We start from the raw sequence: 16420 nt of genomic DNA, 5'->3' as shown, positions 1-16420 counted from the left end.
TGACCTAAGGGCCCTTGTCACTAGACGTGTAGTGACTACCATTAGGTCACTCATATGTTCTGGCTGAATTAAGGATATAGTATCCCCCCTTTCCAATTGTGGCTAACTGTTCACTTACACTGCACCGGATTTATAGTACATTTTCTTGAAAGCCCTCTTAAAATAATGTTATAAAATGTTTGTTACAATAGCATATAGATGAAACAAAAACTAAAAGACAAAGTTACCAGTGATGTACATACCAAAGGTCATAAAGGACAACACACAAAATAATTGACGTACTGGCTTCTTTATTTGAGGAATCAAATCACTAACTGAAAGTACACAAAATGTAAACTTGGGAGAAAATACACTACTGACGATGAACCTCAAGGTGGTTTAAAGGGGGAGGGGGTGGTTGTACCCCTCTTATATCACCATTCACCAGAAAGTAAAAGCAGTGTCGAGAGGCTGGGTAACCGAGATTACCTGGCCGACAAAAAGTCACTGATACCCCGTAAAATAAAAAAGTCCTGAATCCCTATCGTTTATTTCTAAAACATGATGGCACTTACCTATGTAATATATCACTTGGCAATAAAAGGTAGGCGAAAACCTTGGACGGGATACGTCCACCTCTCATTGGAGAGAGTTTCTAGAGTCTGTTAAGCAATTTTAGACTATGTAAGCAATAATTTAACAGAAAAGAGAGTACCATCTAAAATTAGCAATTAATTTTTATACATTGGGTTAAAATGTTTAAGAAAAGTTTAATAACATCATGACAGTAAAAGGTTGGTATATCTGATTGTTCTTTGACTGGGAACCTTCCATTCACTGTCTGGGGTGAGGATTCCTAGGAGTTTCCTCCTAGATCTGGATTTATTTGGCTCTATTATGGCAATTTTTGAGTTATTCATAAAGCTGCCTTTCATCAGGTAATAACTTCACAAATTGAAAATGCTAAAGTTAATGTAAAAAGTGCAGCGTCTGTATAACATTGGCATAGTGCATATAGTCGCTTTAGTGAACTAAAGTGCTGTGCTGACGTCATATGATTGGCGCCATCAACGATGACCAAGGCTCAAAAAAGTTGTAACTACGTATTCGTCACAACAATGCATGTACCACTTGACTTAGCCCTACTTGCAGACGTTAGACGGTGCACCCGTTGATTTGGAGAATTAAGGGACGACTTACTCCATAGGCCGGCACTCGAATAAATTCGTATGGTTTAAAAAAAAAATTGTAGATTAAGTACATGTCATGTATACTTACTCTCCAATTTTTATTTTTTTGAAATCGTACAAATTGATTCGAGTGCCTATGACTTACTCCGTATGCAAGCAGGACTAGTATTGACTTAAACCTTCCTGGTCTTGACTACGACCACTTATACGAGTTGGGGTGTTACTGTTAAGACTCATAGCCGTATCTTGATACTTGCATCTGGACGAAGTGTCCGGTGATCATCACTTGGTGATCACCATGTGACCAACGCCCTCAACGACCACCAAGGATTGAGCGGAATATTCGAAACCACGCGGGAACTTCGTTAGTGGTCTGAGTCTGGACTTGGACTACTATTTACGAAGGAGCTACAAATACCCACTGATCCATCGTCTGGATTCCAGATACTCAACGAACCAGTAGTTCCAATTCCAGATTCTTACAAGTGTTTATACAAGCTACTAAATTAAGGTAAGCCCGTTTCCGTTAGTAGGAGTTACCTTACTAAAGCCAGTTTCTGCTTGTGGAGACGCTTCAAGCTTCAGTACCGAATCAAGCTAACAGCGCGGCGATAGTGTACCTTAGGTAAGACTACTTTTATAAAAAAAACAAAACTGGCGCTACTCGCGCAGTCGTGACTGTGACGGGCGAATATTTATTTGACTTGTGAGTTTTTTCTCCTATGGTTCTCGCGTCCGTCGAAGATGGGTTAGCTAGTTATATTTAGTTTTGAGAGTACTGTTTGGATTTGTGGTTGAGTAATAACATTCCCATCCCGGTTGTGAAGACCGCGAAGTGTTGCACTGAAAAATTCTGTACATAATTTTGTTAGTGTGACTGCTAGACCGAATGCTACTAGAATTTTGTGCTAATTACAATTAGTGTTAGCCCAAAGAATTGCTACCAAATTGCAATAAACTACCCACTTGCAATTGTTTCGAACCAAAAGTTCCCGTCCAAACTAGCAGGTTTTGAAAAAAAATTCACAGCGCAAGTGTCTCCGCCATTTAAATTTCCCGCCCATGTGGCGTGGACAAAAGGCCTTTTCACTGGGTTGACTGCAGAAGTTGTTGATCCTTGCTTCTACCTAATCCAACTCACCTAATTCACCCCGATCACCTGTTTAATTCAATCTTAAACTTTATTTATTGATATTGCCTGCAGTTACAACAAAATTCAAGTATATTTGACTGTGCTGAAGCAAATTCAGAAGCTTTCCTTTGTTCAGTACAAAATATTATTTGAATAATTAATTAGCACAGCGCTGAATAAATTAAATACTTAGTCCCCAGTTGTAACTTTCAATAGCAGTTTTCCTCAAATTATTTATTATCCCTAGTTTAACTATTAAGAATTATTTGTTTATTTACATTTGAAACCACAATCATTGGTAAATAAAAATATTTTCTCCTCTCAAAAAATAATTTAGTAAATTTATTTAATTCAAGCCCCCTCACTGTGAGTAGGTACATTTAATTTTCACTTCACTCTAAGTTAAAACAACTCATTACACTATTGCATTCAATTTTTTTGTAGTGTTGTAGCAAGCCATCTTCCCTGTCATTGACCCCATTGTTAAGTGCCAGTGCAATTTTTATCTAAGTTTGTTCCTAGTTGTCTTAGCTTGTTACTAGTTACATGTAAGTTAGCTTTTTTAGTTCTCAGTTAGCTTGTTATTAGTGATGAACAAGCAGGTTGCTTGGTGGCCCGTTCAATTGGTTAGAGCTAAAAACTTAGAGATGAGATAACTAAGGCTGTCCCCAAAAATGTCCCTCTACTAAGTTATTATTCTGCTCACCCCACTGTCCCCAAGAGAATTTATCAAAATGTGTATAGCTGCTGCTAAATGCCCTTGTTTCAAGGACAAGAGGGTGTGACCTACCTCGGTGGTTTGTCCACAGTATATTATTGCACCCTGCTGCCCCTTGATCCCTAACAAAATCAACTACTATTGATAGATATGTTACTAACAGGCCCTCATAACGAAAACGAACGATTGTAAGTTCCAACATCCCCATACATGAACTATTCACAAAACATGAGGCCTTGGTTTTGCTCTGAGTTCAAGGCCATCACTGATATATGCTTCTCACTTGGCTCACTTTTTATAGAACAAAGAGGAATGTTGTGTCAGGTAACTGACACATGACTGGCACCCTCAACAAGGACCAAGGACTTCAAGCTGCAATGATGTCAACAAAGCAGAACACAGTTGGATACTGAGCTCCAAGTACGTCTCAACTACGACCACCTACAAGTTGGCATTACAAGTTGAGTTTAGCCTCGTAGCTGTATCTTGATACCTACATTGGAATGGAGACATTGTCTCAAATGTACCAACCTAACAAGGATTACCTTAGGTAAGACTACTTTGTTAGGGGAAAACACAAAAGCAACGTAGTTATAGGGACATGACACATGTTCAAAGTGCAGTTCCTTCCCTAGCTTGTAATTTGTTAACTACATGTAGTAGTGAGTGGTAGTGCTTTAAACAAGTGTAAGGCTACACTCCCTTTTTATTCATCCCTAATGAAGAGCATTGTTGTGTGGCATTAAAGCAATCATGGTAAGGGAACCCTCACATTATGAGGAAAGGGGTGGGGAAATGGGGGTGACTGTTTTACAAATCGGTTCTAGGGGAGGGCCATATTTTAGAAAATGGGATAAGGGGAGGGTCACGTTTTTACTTTGACTCGTATTGTCTAATTTTGTATTTTGGAGGGAATTTGGCATCCTACTGCTAACACATCAGTTTGGGAGAGGGTTAGGGTGGGTAGAATAATATACCATGTCAATCAAATTGCTGTGGACAACCTGAATTAAATGTCAGGTGTAATGTGAGGAGAGGGGTCAAAGTACATCTCACAGGAGTAGAACAGGAACAGTTGGGTAAGATATATTAGGGATAATGCTGTTGTTGAGATGTTGATCTCGTTCCCGACAATACTTGTCCAAACACAGGTATTGATTAATGCAGTGCTGATTTAACACAAATTCTGTACAGTGATCGACTAGTTGGGAAAAAACCAATACCTTTCAAAATTTTACCATGGTGCAACTGTGGGATTAACTGTATTTCATTTTGATCTATCACCTGCCCTTACATCTGACCAATTCTCATTGACAAGTAATGTTCAGATGTAGGGGTAAACCAAGAACATGTAACACAACCAAAAGCGAACAGTAAATTATATAGCAATTGAACAAATAGGATTTTAATCAGGCTGAGGAAATTAAGACACTGGTCAGTCTCTTGTCATGTGGTAGGCTTGCTGCAGATTTGTTCACTTGCCTACAAAAGACCAACTTACATATAGCTTCTAGCTTAGTTTCTGTTGATGATAGCAGGTCATCCTGCCACAAAGATCATAGAGTTACTTTTTGGTAGCTATATGTATATCTGAGCATCATGATATAAGTACACAGGCAAGCAACATAAAACTCCAACCGCCTGTAAGCTTTGAGAAATGTCTGACCCATATAACTCCAAACTGCATTTTATTCTTCATCAAGAAACTTTTTTATGAAGGATTTAGGAATGCAAAAGCAAAGTGGCGATAATTGCACATGTCAATAATTTATATATACATGTATATTAGACTTTTTCCACTTTTAATGTTACACTTTTAATTTGTTTGTCCTTTCAGGTAAAGGGATATGGATGCACCAATAAATGAAAATCAAGAAATTTCAAACATCTTTCACAAAACTGACAGCAACCTCAAAGCAGATGAAGATTTAAGAAAACCAAGATAAGTTCTACTAATTGTTAAATTTAGAATTCTCAACCATTAAAAGCTTTGCTTATAGTCACATACAAAATTCAGCTCACGAGATGTTAGAATTATATGATTGATATGTAAACTTATTATGTTTGTCAACTGGAGTTATGTCTCAACCATGGCCTTCTTTTCAGGTCCAGATACTAGTATCTTTCAAGTTTAAATGTGGATGTTGAAAGCTCTTAATTTATAAAGTTTTTTTTTAATTCTCTTGAGTTAATTTGCTAAAGGCACACACAATAGAAGACAGCAAATATGTGCAAAGTCTATGAAAACTAAAATAGAATAAACAAGGTTTAAATTTCATATTTTTATTTGGAAAGTGTTGATGTGCATATATAATTATTGTTCAGGTCCAGGTTTGCATGGTGCAACACCTGGATGACTGCAAGCAGTAAAAGAATCAAAGAAATTTCCACAAATGTGGTAGATGTACCCATTGTCTGTCCTTTGCATTTTGACCAATACCTTTTACCTCTCCTTGCAAAATTGAAATCCATTGAGAAAAAATGAACATGCAATTGTTTAGAAAGACACAGTGAAATGAATACGAATTTCACCAGTCATGTAGCATATTATTTTGAGTGTGTCAGATGAAAGGTAATGGCATGAACACAGAGACAGATATACATTGGATGTAGGACATTATTGGGGCAATACTTTGATAGTTGCCTTTGAAGGCATATCGGCATAAGAAGACATATATGATCAACTCTTTTATTCTGAATCATGCACAGCACTTCAAAAAACTTCCCACAACTTCACCAGTATGGTCAAACCCTCAGTCTATATGGCACAGCCTGAATGACAACATATATTATTTAAATGCATCAGATGTTGATTACTTTGGGTAAACCATTTTTGATGCAAGTGTACAGTAGAACCAAACATCATGAAGTCCAGTAAGAAAATGTAATACATTCTGTTTTATCGATAAGTTCTGACCGACCCACAGCTTATATAAGCACATCACTCTCTGGTTTGTATTGTTGGTTGGTTATTTTGTTTATTATACTGTTGGATTTGTCATTTGGCTCGTTGGTTGGTTGGTTTGTCGGTTGGTTGGTTTGTTGGTTGGTTGGTTGATATTTCTTATCTCTAGTCGGTTAGTTGGTTTGCTTGTCAAGTTCATTTATTTATTGTTTGGTTTTATGGGTCACAAATATTGTTGTACATCAATGATGTTGTACATCAATGATGCATTGAATTGGATTAGAGGGTGTTGTTCAACATGGGTTGGTCAAAACTCGCCAATAACTCAGAATGTACAGTTGCATTTTCTTTTTTGGCCTCTGTGATGTGTGGTTCTTCTGTTCACTTCTAGTGATGTCAATAAAATAAATGTTTATTCAAGGTGATCAAATTTGAAGCATTTGATATCCAGATATGTTGTCCATCAGGCCAGGCCATACAAATTGAGGACTCTGGAGGTAACCATAGTGGTGAAGTTATGGAAGGGTTAAATGTACTGATGTGCCTGATTCAGTGTGAATGAGTTTGTCACATTGCCATCTCTTTCTGATATGTCGTCACTGCCAAGAGTCAATGTATTGAAACAATAATGTCATATTTCCAATATATATCTGTCTCAATGTTCATGGCATGAACTTTCATATGACATACCCAAGATAGCATGTTCCATGATTGGCGAAATTCATATTTATTTCAATGTATCTTTTTTACCAATTTCATTTTGATTTTTTGTCAATACAATTAGATTTCGCATTGAAAAGTGAAAAGTACTGGTCACAATGCAAAGGATGGAGTTATGGATACATCTGCAATATTTGTAGTCATTTCTTTGTTTCATTTAGCAATGCAGCCATCCATGTGTTGCTTCATGTGAACTTAAATGAGTACTTTATTAACTGTTTCCTGTTGTCCAGCCACAGTTAATGATCAATCTCAAAGTATTGATCATAATATGCATACTGCTCTGCAGACTATCCTTTTCTATTTATAAAAAAGAGTCATTCTTGGTTCTTGAGGTGCACAATACTGTCTGCAAGGTGAGTTTTTTTTGCAAAGTGTTCATCTTGTGTCCATTGCCAGCTGGGCAGCATGATATTTTGAAGATATTGTATGACCAATTGATGATCATTCATAAGATCTCTATTAATAGTGTTCATCAGTTATTAACTAATGTTCAAGACAGAATGGTAATCTACAGATAATCAATGTATTGATTAGGATCAATTTATTGTTTTAGCATGACCATGACATGCATAAACCTGTATTTCTCTGTCTTTCTACTCAGACAAAACAACAAAATCAAAATGTGCAATAGATGCTGGCCAGGATTCAAATATGTTGCAAACTATATTAAAAGGTATTTAGAGCTGATTGTTGTTTTACTTATTTTCTGATACATCTCTTTCTTACATTCAAAACCTGTGCTAATCTTTGTCTGGTTTTATTTGATCAAAACACGTCATTTCTATTAGAAACATCTGTTATGTATTGCAATCTATCACAGTAGGTTTTGATTTGATTGTCAGATAGTATTCTTTACAGACTAAAAAAAAAGCAAATAAAAATAAAATGAGCAGTCAAATGACAAACCAGTCTTCAGATTAAAAATGCATACAAAATATGAACTCGCCATTACTTTTTTGTTATTCATCCTCAATGGCATGCAGTTGCCAAAATTGGTGTCCACAGCCCTTCTGATCATGACATCATAGACATGTCCCTCCTTAATGAACACATTATTTTAGAATGTACATGGCTTGTTGTGTCTTAATTTCTGCATTCATTGATATGTAGGTGTTGATGATTTTTGAATTGTAGGCATCAACATCCCCTGACCTGAGCACCTCAAGTGTGAACTACATGTATGCCCAATATTACCTGCAGAAATACAATCACAGACTTGGGTCCATCACCAAGAACATATCACAGTCCATAGCAGAGTAAATATTGTACAGAAGGAGGAAGAAGTCAAGACTACAGTGTACCATTATATCACCAAGAACACTTGTCACAATCCACCACAAGGTGTAAATATTGTGCAGGAAGAGGAAGAAGTCGAGACTACCAGTTACATCACCAAGAACAATATTTGCAATCCACTGCAGTGTTACTGTTGTACAGGAAGAGGAAGAAGTCTACTAGTTACTTTCAGGGTTGGTCAGCTTATCTTGGTAAGAATTAAGTCTTTAATGTCTTCAAGTCATTTGGAAGACTATGTAGCATTTGCACCGACAATGACATGTCTTAAATAAGTGACATAGAGGTAGTCTTTGGAAGAACCAAAAGCTGTAAAATGAAGATCTTATATTTCATAATTATTGTTCATGTTGTCAACTTCCGTGTGAAGGATATATTTATAATGTGTCAACAAATCCACCAAATTTAGGATTGTTGTCAAAATCAAATGCAGTATCATAAACAATAATTTGTAAGCAATTACTTTATTCAGCCATTGAAAGGGTTACATAAACTGTTTCCAGTGTATCCCCTCAAGTATAGCTGCCCCTCTCAAAAACATGTATTTGACGAACAAAAAAGGGAATGAAAAAGGATTACAGCTACAGGGGTTTCAATATTTAAGATTTCTTTTTAAAAGCCATATACTGGCTTAACGATTTTGTGGGTTACCTAGTATGTGATGCTATAGGGAACATAGGTGTTAAGGAATCATTGATTGTAAATTCTGAGAAATTGCATAATTCATGAAAATCACTGTTACAAACTCCCCGTCTCTAAATTATACTTGAGGTTATTTAGCAAACCCTAAATCCCCTGTCATGGCCACTGTCTTTTACATGGACTTGAAGATAAGGGACCTCCATGAACTCATAAACTTCTGTAGTGTGTGCGTGTGTGCGTGTGTGTGTGAATAACTTAAAGCTTGAAATCACTGGACCTACTGCTAAAGTTCATGCATTTTGTTTACATGTAGGTGTTAGGGTGTCATTAAACACGACGTGACTGTGTCATAGATGTTCATAAGGTTAAAAATAGACTTTAAGTTAACCCCAGACACAGCTTAGTTGATATGTCTGATACTAGGCTATGATATCAATGACCCATTTGGTATAATAAAGATGATAACCTGTTCAGTGAAAGACTATATACAATTCTAGTGGAAATAGGTTTGCACCCTAAAGAGGGTGACAGATTTGTGTATTTATTGGAGTGGCCAAATGAGTCATTAATAGCTATATTCCAAAATTGAGACAAAAGTAGCATTGCCACCACAACTAACATACTCCTAGCACCATGTTTGATGGTTGGGGTCAAAAGAAGTTGGTTGCATTCTAAAGTATGTACTCCCCAGCAACCATAATAATGACATGTGCAACCTTAAACTCTGCAATTGTATAAACTGGAGTAATTAATTTCAGTACAGCAATTGTAATACAGTGTTGCTTAATTAGTGCCATCCTGTTACATTCTAGAACTACCAAAACAAATACCTTCTCGCTCATTTCATTTTGACGAATATTTGCTGAGTATTTGCATATAGAACACAAATTGCTAGTCATATATAATTATCAAGAATTTGAATGTCGTTTATTATCATTACCTTACAATTGAAGAATACCTAACCCATACGAATCTCCATTGTATTTATTTGGTAGACTCTATTGCCCAGTCCCTTTGCGTATGCTTTGATCACCTCTAGTCTAAGCACCTAACAATAACCCTAACCATTAACCATACTAATGAATTTGAACCATAATCCTAACCATATCTTTAAAGACTAACACAAACCATCTTTGGGTGGTTGTTAGGCTTACGCACAGAAAAAAGCAATTTTGTCTACCTTTTTAATATAATGATTTTTGGGATATAATTATTGTTGATATATATGTTTTGTATCATCACGTTATTTACAATTGTACTCGAAGCTTTTAAATAGAATATAATCCCTATTGGCCCCCAGAATAGATATACCACCTTTATTTTTCTGAGGGAACATCTGTACTACTTTCATGAGGGGGAATAACTATACAACTGTAGTTTTATGAGGAGACAACTACACTTCACTTTCATGGAGAAACAACTATACTAATTTTATGGAGAGCGAAGGTGAAGGATCAATTATACTTCACTTGTGATGATTACTTTACTTTTGGACAGTTATCACTACTTTATGGGGACTGCACTTTAAGTAAGGGAACAACAATAATTTACTATTATCATTGTACAGCTATACTTCATTTATAGCCAGGGTCAGTTATTATTTTTATAGTTTACTTTGTTTGGAACAGATATTGCTATATTGCACGGTTTGAGGAACATTTACGTTTACTTTGATTGGGGAACAGTTACACTTTACTTTGATTGGGGAACAGTTACACTTTACTTTGCTTAGGGACCAGTTATACTTTACTTTGATTGGGTAATAGGTACACTTTACTTTGCTTAGGTACCAGTTACACTTTACTTTGCTTAGGGACCAGTTATACTTTATTTTGATTGGGTAATAGGTACACTTTACTTTGATTGGAGAACAGTTACACTTTACTTTGATTGGGGACCAGTTACACTTTACTTTGCTTTAGGGACCAGTTACACTTTACATTGCTTAGGGACCAGTTACACTTTACTTTAATTGGGGACCAGTTACACTTTACTTTGATTGGGGACCAGTTACACTTTACTTTGATTGGGGACCAGTTACACTTTACTTTGCTTTAGGGACCAGTTGCACTTTACTTTGCTTAGGGACCAGTTACACTTTACTTTAATTGGGGACCAGTTACACTTTACTTTGATTGGGGACCAGTTACACTTTACTTTGATTGGGGACCAGTTACACTTCACTTTGCTTAGTGACCAGTTACACTTTACATTGCTTAAGGACCAGTTACACTTTACTTTGATTGGGGAACAGTTACACTTTACTTTGATTGGGGACCAGTTACACTTTACTTTGCTTAGGGACCAGTTACACTTCACTTTGCTTAGTGACCAGTTACACTTTACTTTGCTTAGGGACCAGTTATACTTTACTTTGATTGGGTAATAGGTACACTTTACGTTGCTTAGGGACCAGTTACACTTTACTTTGCTTAGGGACCAGTTATACTTTACTTTGATTGGGTAATGGGTACACTTTACTTTGATTGGAGAACAGTTACACTTTACTTTGATTGGGGACCAGTTACACTTTACTTTGCTTTAGGGACCTGTTACACTTTACTTTGCTTAGGGACCAGTTACACTTTACTTTAATTGGGGACCAGTTACACTTTACTTTGTTTGGGGAACAGTTACACTTTACTTTGCTTAGGGACCAGTTACACTTTACTTTGCTTAGGGACCAGTTATACTTTACTTTGCTTAGGGACCTGTTACACTTAATACTTTGATTGGGGATCAGTTTCACTTTACTTTGCTTAGGGACCAGTTATACTTTACTTTGATTGGGGACCAGTTACACTTTACTTTGCTTAGGGACCAGTTTTTACTTTGATTGGGGACCAGTTATACTTTACTTTGATTGGGGAACAGTTACACTTTACTTTGCTTAGGGACCAGTTACACTTTACTTTGATTGGGGACCAGTTACACTTTACTTTGCTTAGGGACCAGTTACACTTTACTTTGATTGGGGACCAGTTACACTTTACTTTGCTTAGGGACCAGTTACACTTTACTTTGATTGGGGACCAGTTACACTTTACTTTGATTGGGGATCAGTTTCACTTTACTTTGCTTAGGGACCAGTTATACTTTACTTTGATTGGGACCTGTTACACTTTACTTTGCTTAGGGACCAGTTTTTACTTTGATTGGGGACCAGTTATACTTTACTTTGCTTAGGGACCAGTTACACTTTACTTTGATTGGGGACAGTTACACTTTACTTTGCTTAGGGACCAGTTACACTTTACTTTGATTGGGGACCAGTTACACTTTACTTTGCTTAGGGACCAGTTACACTTTACTTTGCTTAGGGACCAGTTACACTTTACTTTGCTTAGGGACCAGTTACACTTTACTTTGATTGGGGATCAGTTTCACTTTACTTTGCTTAGGGACCAGTTATACTTTACTTTGATTGGGGACCAGTTACACTTTACTTTGCTTAGGGACCAGTTTTTACTTTGATTGGGGACCAGTTATACTTTACTTTGATTGGGGAACAGTTACACTTTACTTTGCTTAGGGACCAGTTACACTTTACTTTGATTGGGGACCAGTTACACTTTACTTTGCTTAGGGACCAGTTACACTTTACTTTGATTGGGGACCAGTTACACTTTACTTTGCTTAGGGACCAGTTACACTTTACTTTGATTGGGGACCAGTTACACTTTACTTTGATTGGGGATCAGTTTCACTTTACTTTGCTTAGGGACCAGTTATACTTTACTTTGATTGGGGACCTGTTACACTTTACTTTGCTTAGGGACCAGTTTTTACTTTGATTGGGGACCAGTTATACTTTACTTTGATTGGGGAACAGTTACACTTTACTTTGCTTAGGGACCAGTTACACTTTACTTTGATTGGGGACCAGTTACACTTTACTTTGATTGGGGACCAGTTACACTTTACTTTGCTTAGGGACCAGTTATACTTTACTTTGCTTAGGGACCAGTTACACTTTACTTTGATTGGGGATCAGTTTCACTTTACTTTGCTTAGGGACCAGTTATACTTTACTTTGATTGGGGACCAGTTACACTTTACTTTGCTTAGGGACCAGTTTTTACTTTGATTGGGGACCAGTTATACTTTACTTTGATTGGGGAACATTTACACTTTACTTTGCTTAGGGACCAGTTACACTTTACTTTGATTGGGGACCAGTTACACTTTACTTTGCTTAGGGACCAGTTACACTTTACTTTGATTGGGGACCAGTTACACTTTACTTTGCTTAGGGACCAGTTACACTTTACTTTGATTGGGGACCAGTTACACTTTACTTTGATTGGGGATCAGTTTCACTTTACTTTGCTTAGGGACCAGTTATACTTTACTTTGATTGGGGACCTGTTACACTTTACTTTGCTTAGGGACCAGTTTTTACTTTGATTGGGGACCAGTTATACTTTACTTTGATTGGGGAACAGTTACACTTTACTTTGCTTAGGGACCAGTTACACTTTACTTTGATTGGGGACCAGTTACACTTTACTTTGCTTAGGGACCAGTTACACTTTACTTTGATTGGGGACCAGTTACACTTTACTTTGCGTAGGGACCAGTTACACTTTACTTTGATTGGGGACCAGTTACACTTTACTTTGATTGGGGACCAGTTACACTTTACTTTGCTTAGGGACCAGTTACACTTTACTTTGATTGGGGGCCAGTTACACTTTACTTAGATTGGGGACCAGTTACACTTTACTTTGCTTAGGGACCAGTTACACTTTACTTTGATTGGGGACCAGTTACACTTTACTTTGATTGGGGAACAGTTACACTTTACTTTGCATAGAAACCAGTTACACTTTACTTTGATTGGGGACCAGTTACACTATACTTTCATTAAGGAGCAGTTACACTTTACTTTGATTGGGGAACAATTACACTTTACTTTGCTTAGGGACCAGTTACACTTTACTTTGCTTAGGGACCAGTTACACTTTACTTTGATTTGGGAACAGTTGCACTTTACTTTGCTTAGGGACCAGTTACACTTTACTTTGATTTTGGAACAGTTACACTTTACTTTGATTGAGAAAGAGTTACATCACAGGGACTTGGAATTGGCCATACTTGTTTACAAATTTTTGTGTTTTATTAACTTTTTTGTTTTGCTTATAAAGTAATGATTTGTAATAAATTTGTAATAAAGTAATGATTTGAAAAGGTGTTGTTGTTTTTCTTAATCAATTTGAACTGCTACTCTTTGCTGGTGTAATAAACTAGCTTTACATGACTACCTTTTTAAAATTATGTATGGACTGAGCGCCCTCAATGGGTGACCCTTCCAAAGTGACCCTCCCCATCCAAACTCACACTCGCAATGAGAAAAGGTCTTTTACATTTACACTTACACTTTACTTTGATTGGGGGAACAGTTGTACTTTACTTTGATCAATTGTGGAACAGTTGTACTTTGAATGAGCTCTATATGTTAAATTTGAATAAATGTTAATATTGAGCCAAACAAACCCAAGTGGTTTTAGCAGTGTATTACTACACAATACTAGCTACCATGGTAACTGAGCAACATTTTAGTAGATTACATTACATGATGTGAAACATGGTCATCTGCTATGTATTCAGATTTTTTGTACAAATCTATTTGTGAAATAAAACCACTTATAGTGATTTCCTCATGTATTTTCTATTGTAAACATTTTAGTCTGGTTTCCATGGTACCCAATTTAGTGATTTTTTCATAATGTTGTTAGAGTATACTCAACCAACAGTTTGTATATATTGACAAGTTGTCATTATTTTCACAATTCATTTTTAAATTATATATTTACTGTATACACACATACACAAACACACATACAGACACAGACACATATACTTACATACATACATACATACAGACACAGACACACACATACATACACAAACAAACACACATATATGTATATATATACACATATATATACATATATATATATTTACTGTATAGATAGGGTAATTATACACGCACACATATACACACGCATATACACATAAATATATATATTTATATATTATATATCGTTACACTGAGGTTCTGTCTATACCTTAAGCCTTATATTTGGGTTAGAACTGTATGGTTTAAGATATATATATGTATATGTATATATGAACATTTTATTTAGTTTACTGTCGCAGTTACTTAAATTTGATAATCATTCTCTATTTAAGTACATTTTTTCATTTGTAGATGATACTATAGCAAGTGTCACAGCTAAATATCTCAGTGATATACTTAATATTTTCAAGACATTGTAAACATCAGTGTTTCATTTGGTATATTTTCTTGCCAATGTCACTTGTGTACACGGCTTAATAAATATGTAAAATGTGTGTGTGTATATAAGTATATATGCATGTATGTATGTATGTATGTATTTATATATATGAGTGTGTGTGTTATATACTAGTAGTATTCTTGTATATTAATTAATTAATATGAAAATGTTTCAACTTTTGTTTTGTTTTTGATAGGTAATGTACTTTTATAAATTTCAATAAATCATTATTATACCTATTCTTATGACAGTTTCCATCCTTATTTGTTCCCACTAGACAGAGCCAGGAGAGGGCTATGGGAATAACTAATATCTGTTATCAGTCCTTTTTCCTGATATGCATAAATCAAGTTCAATCAGACCTGGCATACATTTTGTATATTGTATATGATGTATGCATATCACTTTAAATTCAATAACATTTTTAAATAAGCCGCCAAAAGCAAAGCAGAGGGGCTACTCCATAGGGTCCAGTGTGTCCCTCTGTCCGTGTCCACCTCTTATCTCAACTACACACAGGCCAATTTCAATCAAACTTTCAGTAAAAATCAAATACTATAGTTATCCTGTTCCTATGCATATCACTTCAATTCTTGACTCTTGCAATAACACCCAAAGTGGCGACCATTTTTGTTGTAAAATTAACATTTTGTGTGGTAACATCGGAAGCTTAGTAGATAGACTTTATATAAGTCTCTACACCCATGTTATCAATGACAAGCTTTTTAATGACACTGACCTTTATATATATATATATATATATATATATATATATATATATAATTGATTTATAAACCTTGTTTAAATATCAGGTATAGTATTTTACATAGGCTCATCACTTCATTCTATTACCTTTGTGGTAATGTCTGGACGGCGACCATTTTTGCTGTAAACAGTCATTTTGACCTCTTGCACTGAAAGCATGATAGACAGACCTCGTATTGTGAGTATCTACATACGTCTCCCAATCAACCACTTTCTAATGAGGCTTTGACCTTGACATTTATGTTTGAGGTCAAATAGCTAAACAAGAGCGTCTGTCACGACAATGCCAGAAACAAAGATCTCAAAATTGTCATTACTTTACCCGATTTTTCAAAAATATTATTGGCGATGTTGTATTCCTTGTGTTTTTCTTTTTAAAATCTTATCTGCGATATTTTATATTTTTAATGTGCCTTAGATTTGGATTAATACAACGCCATCAACGATTCAGAAAACAGTGCTTTCGTTTTAAATATTTTTAGCGTAACGTATTGAAACTTCGTAAATTATAACCAGGATTATAATACTAGATTGTGCCTATGTTTGTACGCCGCTACACGTTAAATTGCTTTATTAATTGGTATAATTACTGTCAACAAGTTGTATTCTGTTATCATTTGATCACTACGAATATCAACATATTCAGGACGTACTTCCCCTCCACGGTAAACCAATTAAACAGGTCATAGCTAGAGAGCCGTGAGCACGCGAACTATGAACAAATATTGCAGCGCAGAACCATTTTGCGACGTTGATGGTCACGACCAGAGT

The 16420-nt window shown here is 36.0% G+C and overlaps 1 protein-coding gene across 1 annotated transcript in view; it reads left to right on the top strand.

The window, feature by feature from the left end:
- The window catches only part of LOC144433032 (uncharacterized), a 17377-nt gene extending 9162 nt beyond the window's left edge, over positions 1-8215 (top strand). The window contains exon 10 of the mRNA XM_078121345.1: positions 7848-8215. Coding sequence (XP_077977471.1) covers positions 7848-8215 — 368 coding nt within the window. The remainder of the gene's footprint in view (positions 1-7847) is intronic.
- Positions 8216-16420: the final 8205 nt, after the last annotated feature.

This window comes from Glandiceps talaboti, chromosome 3 (assembly GCF_964340395.1).
Source record: "Glandiceps talaboti chromosome 3, keGlaTala1.1, whole genome shotgun sequence".
Taxonomy (NCBI): Eukaryota; Metazoa; Hemichordata; class Enteropneusta; family Spengelidae; genus Glandiceps; species Glandiceps talaboti.
This window is presented reverse-complemented; position numbering and strand designations above follow the sequence as displayed.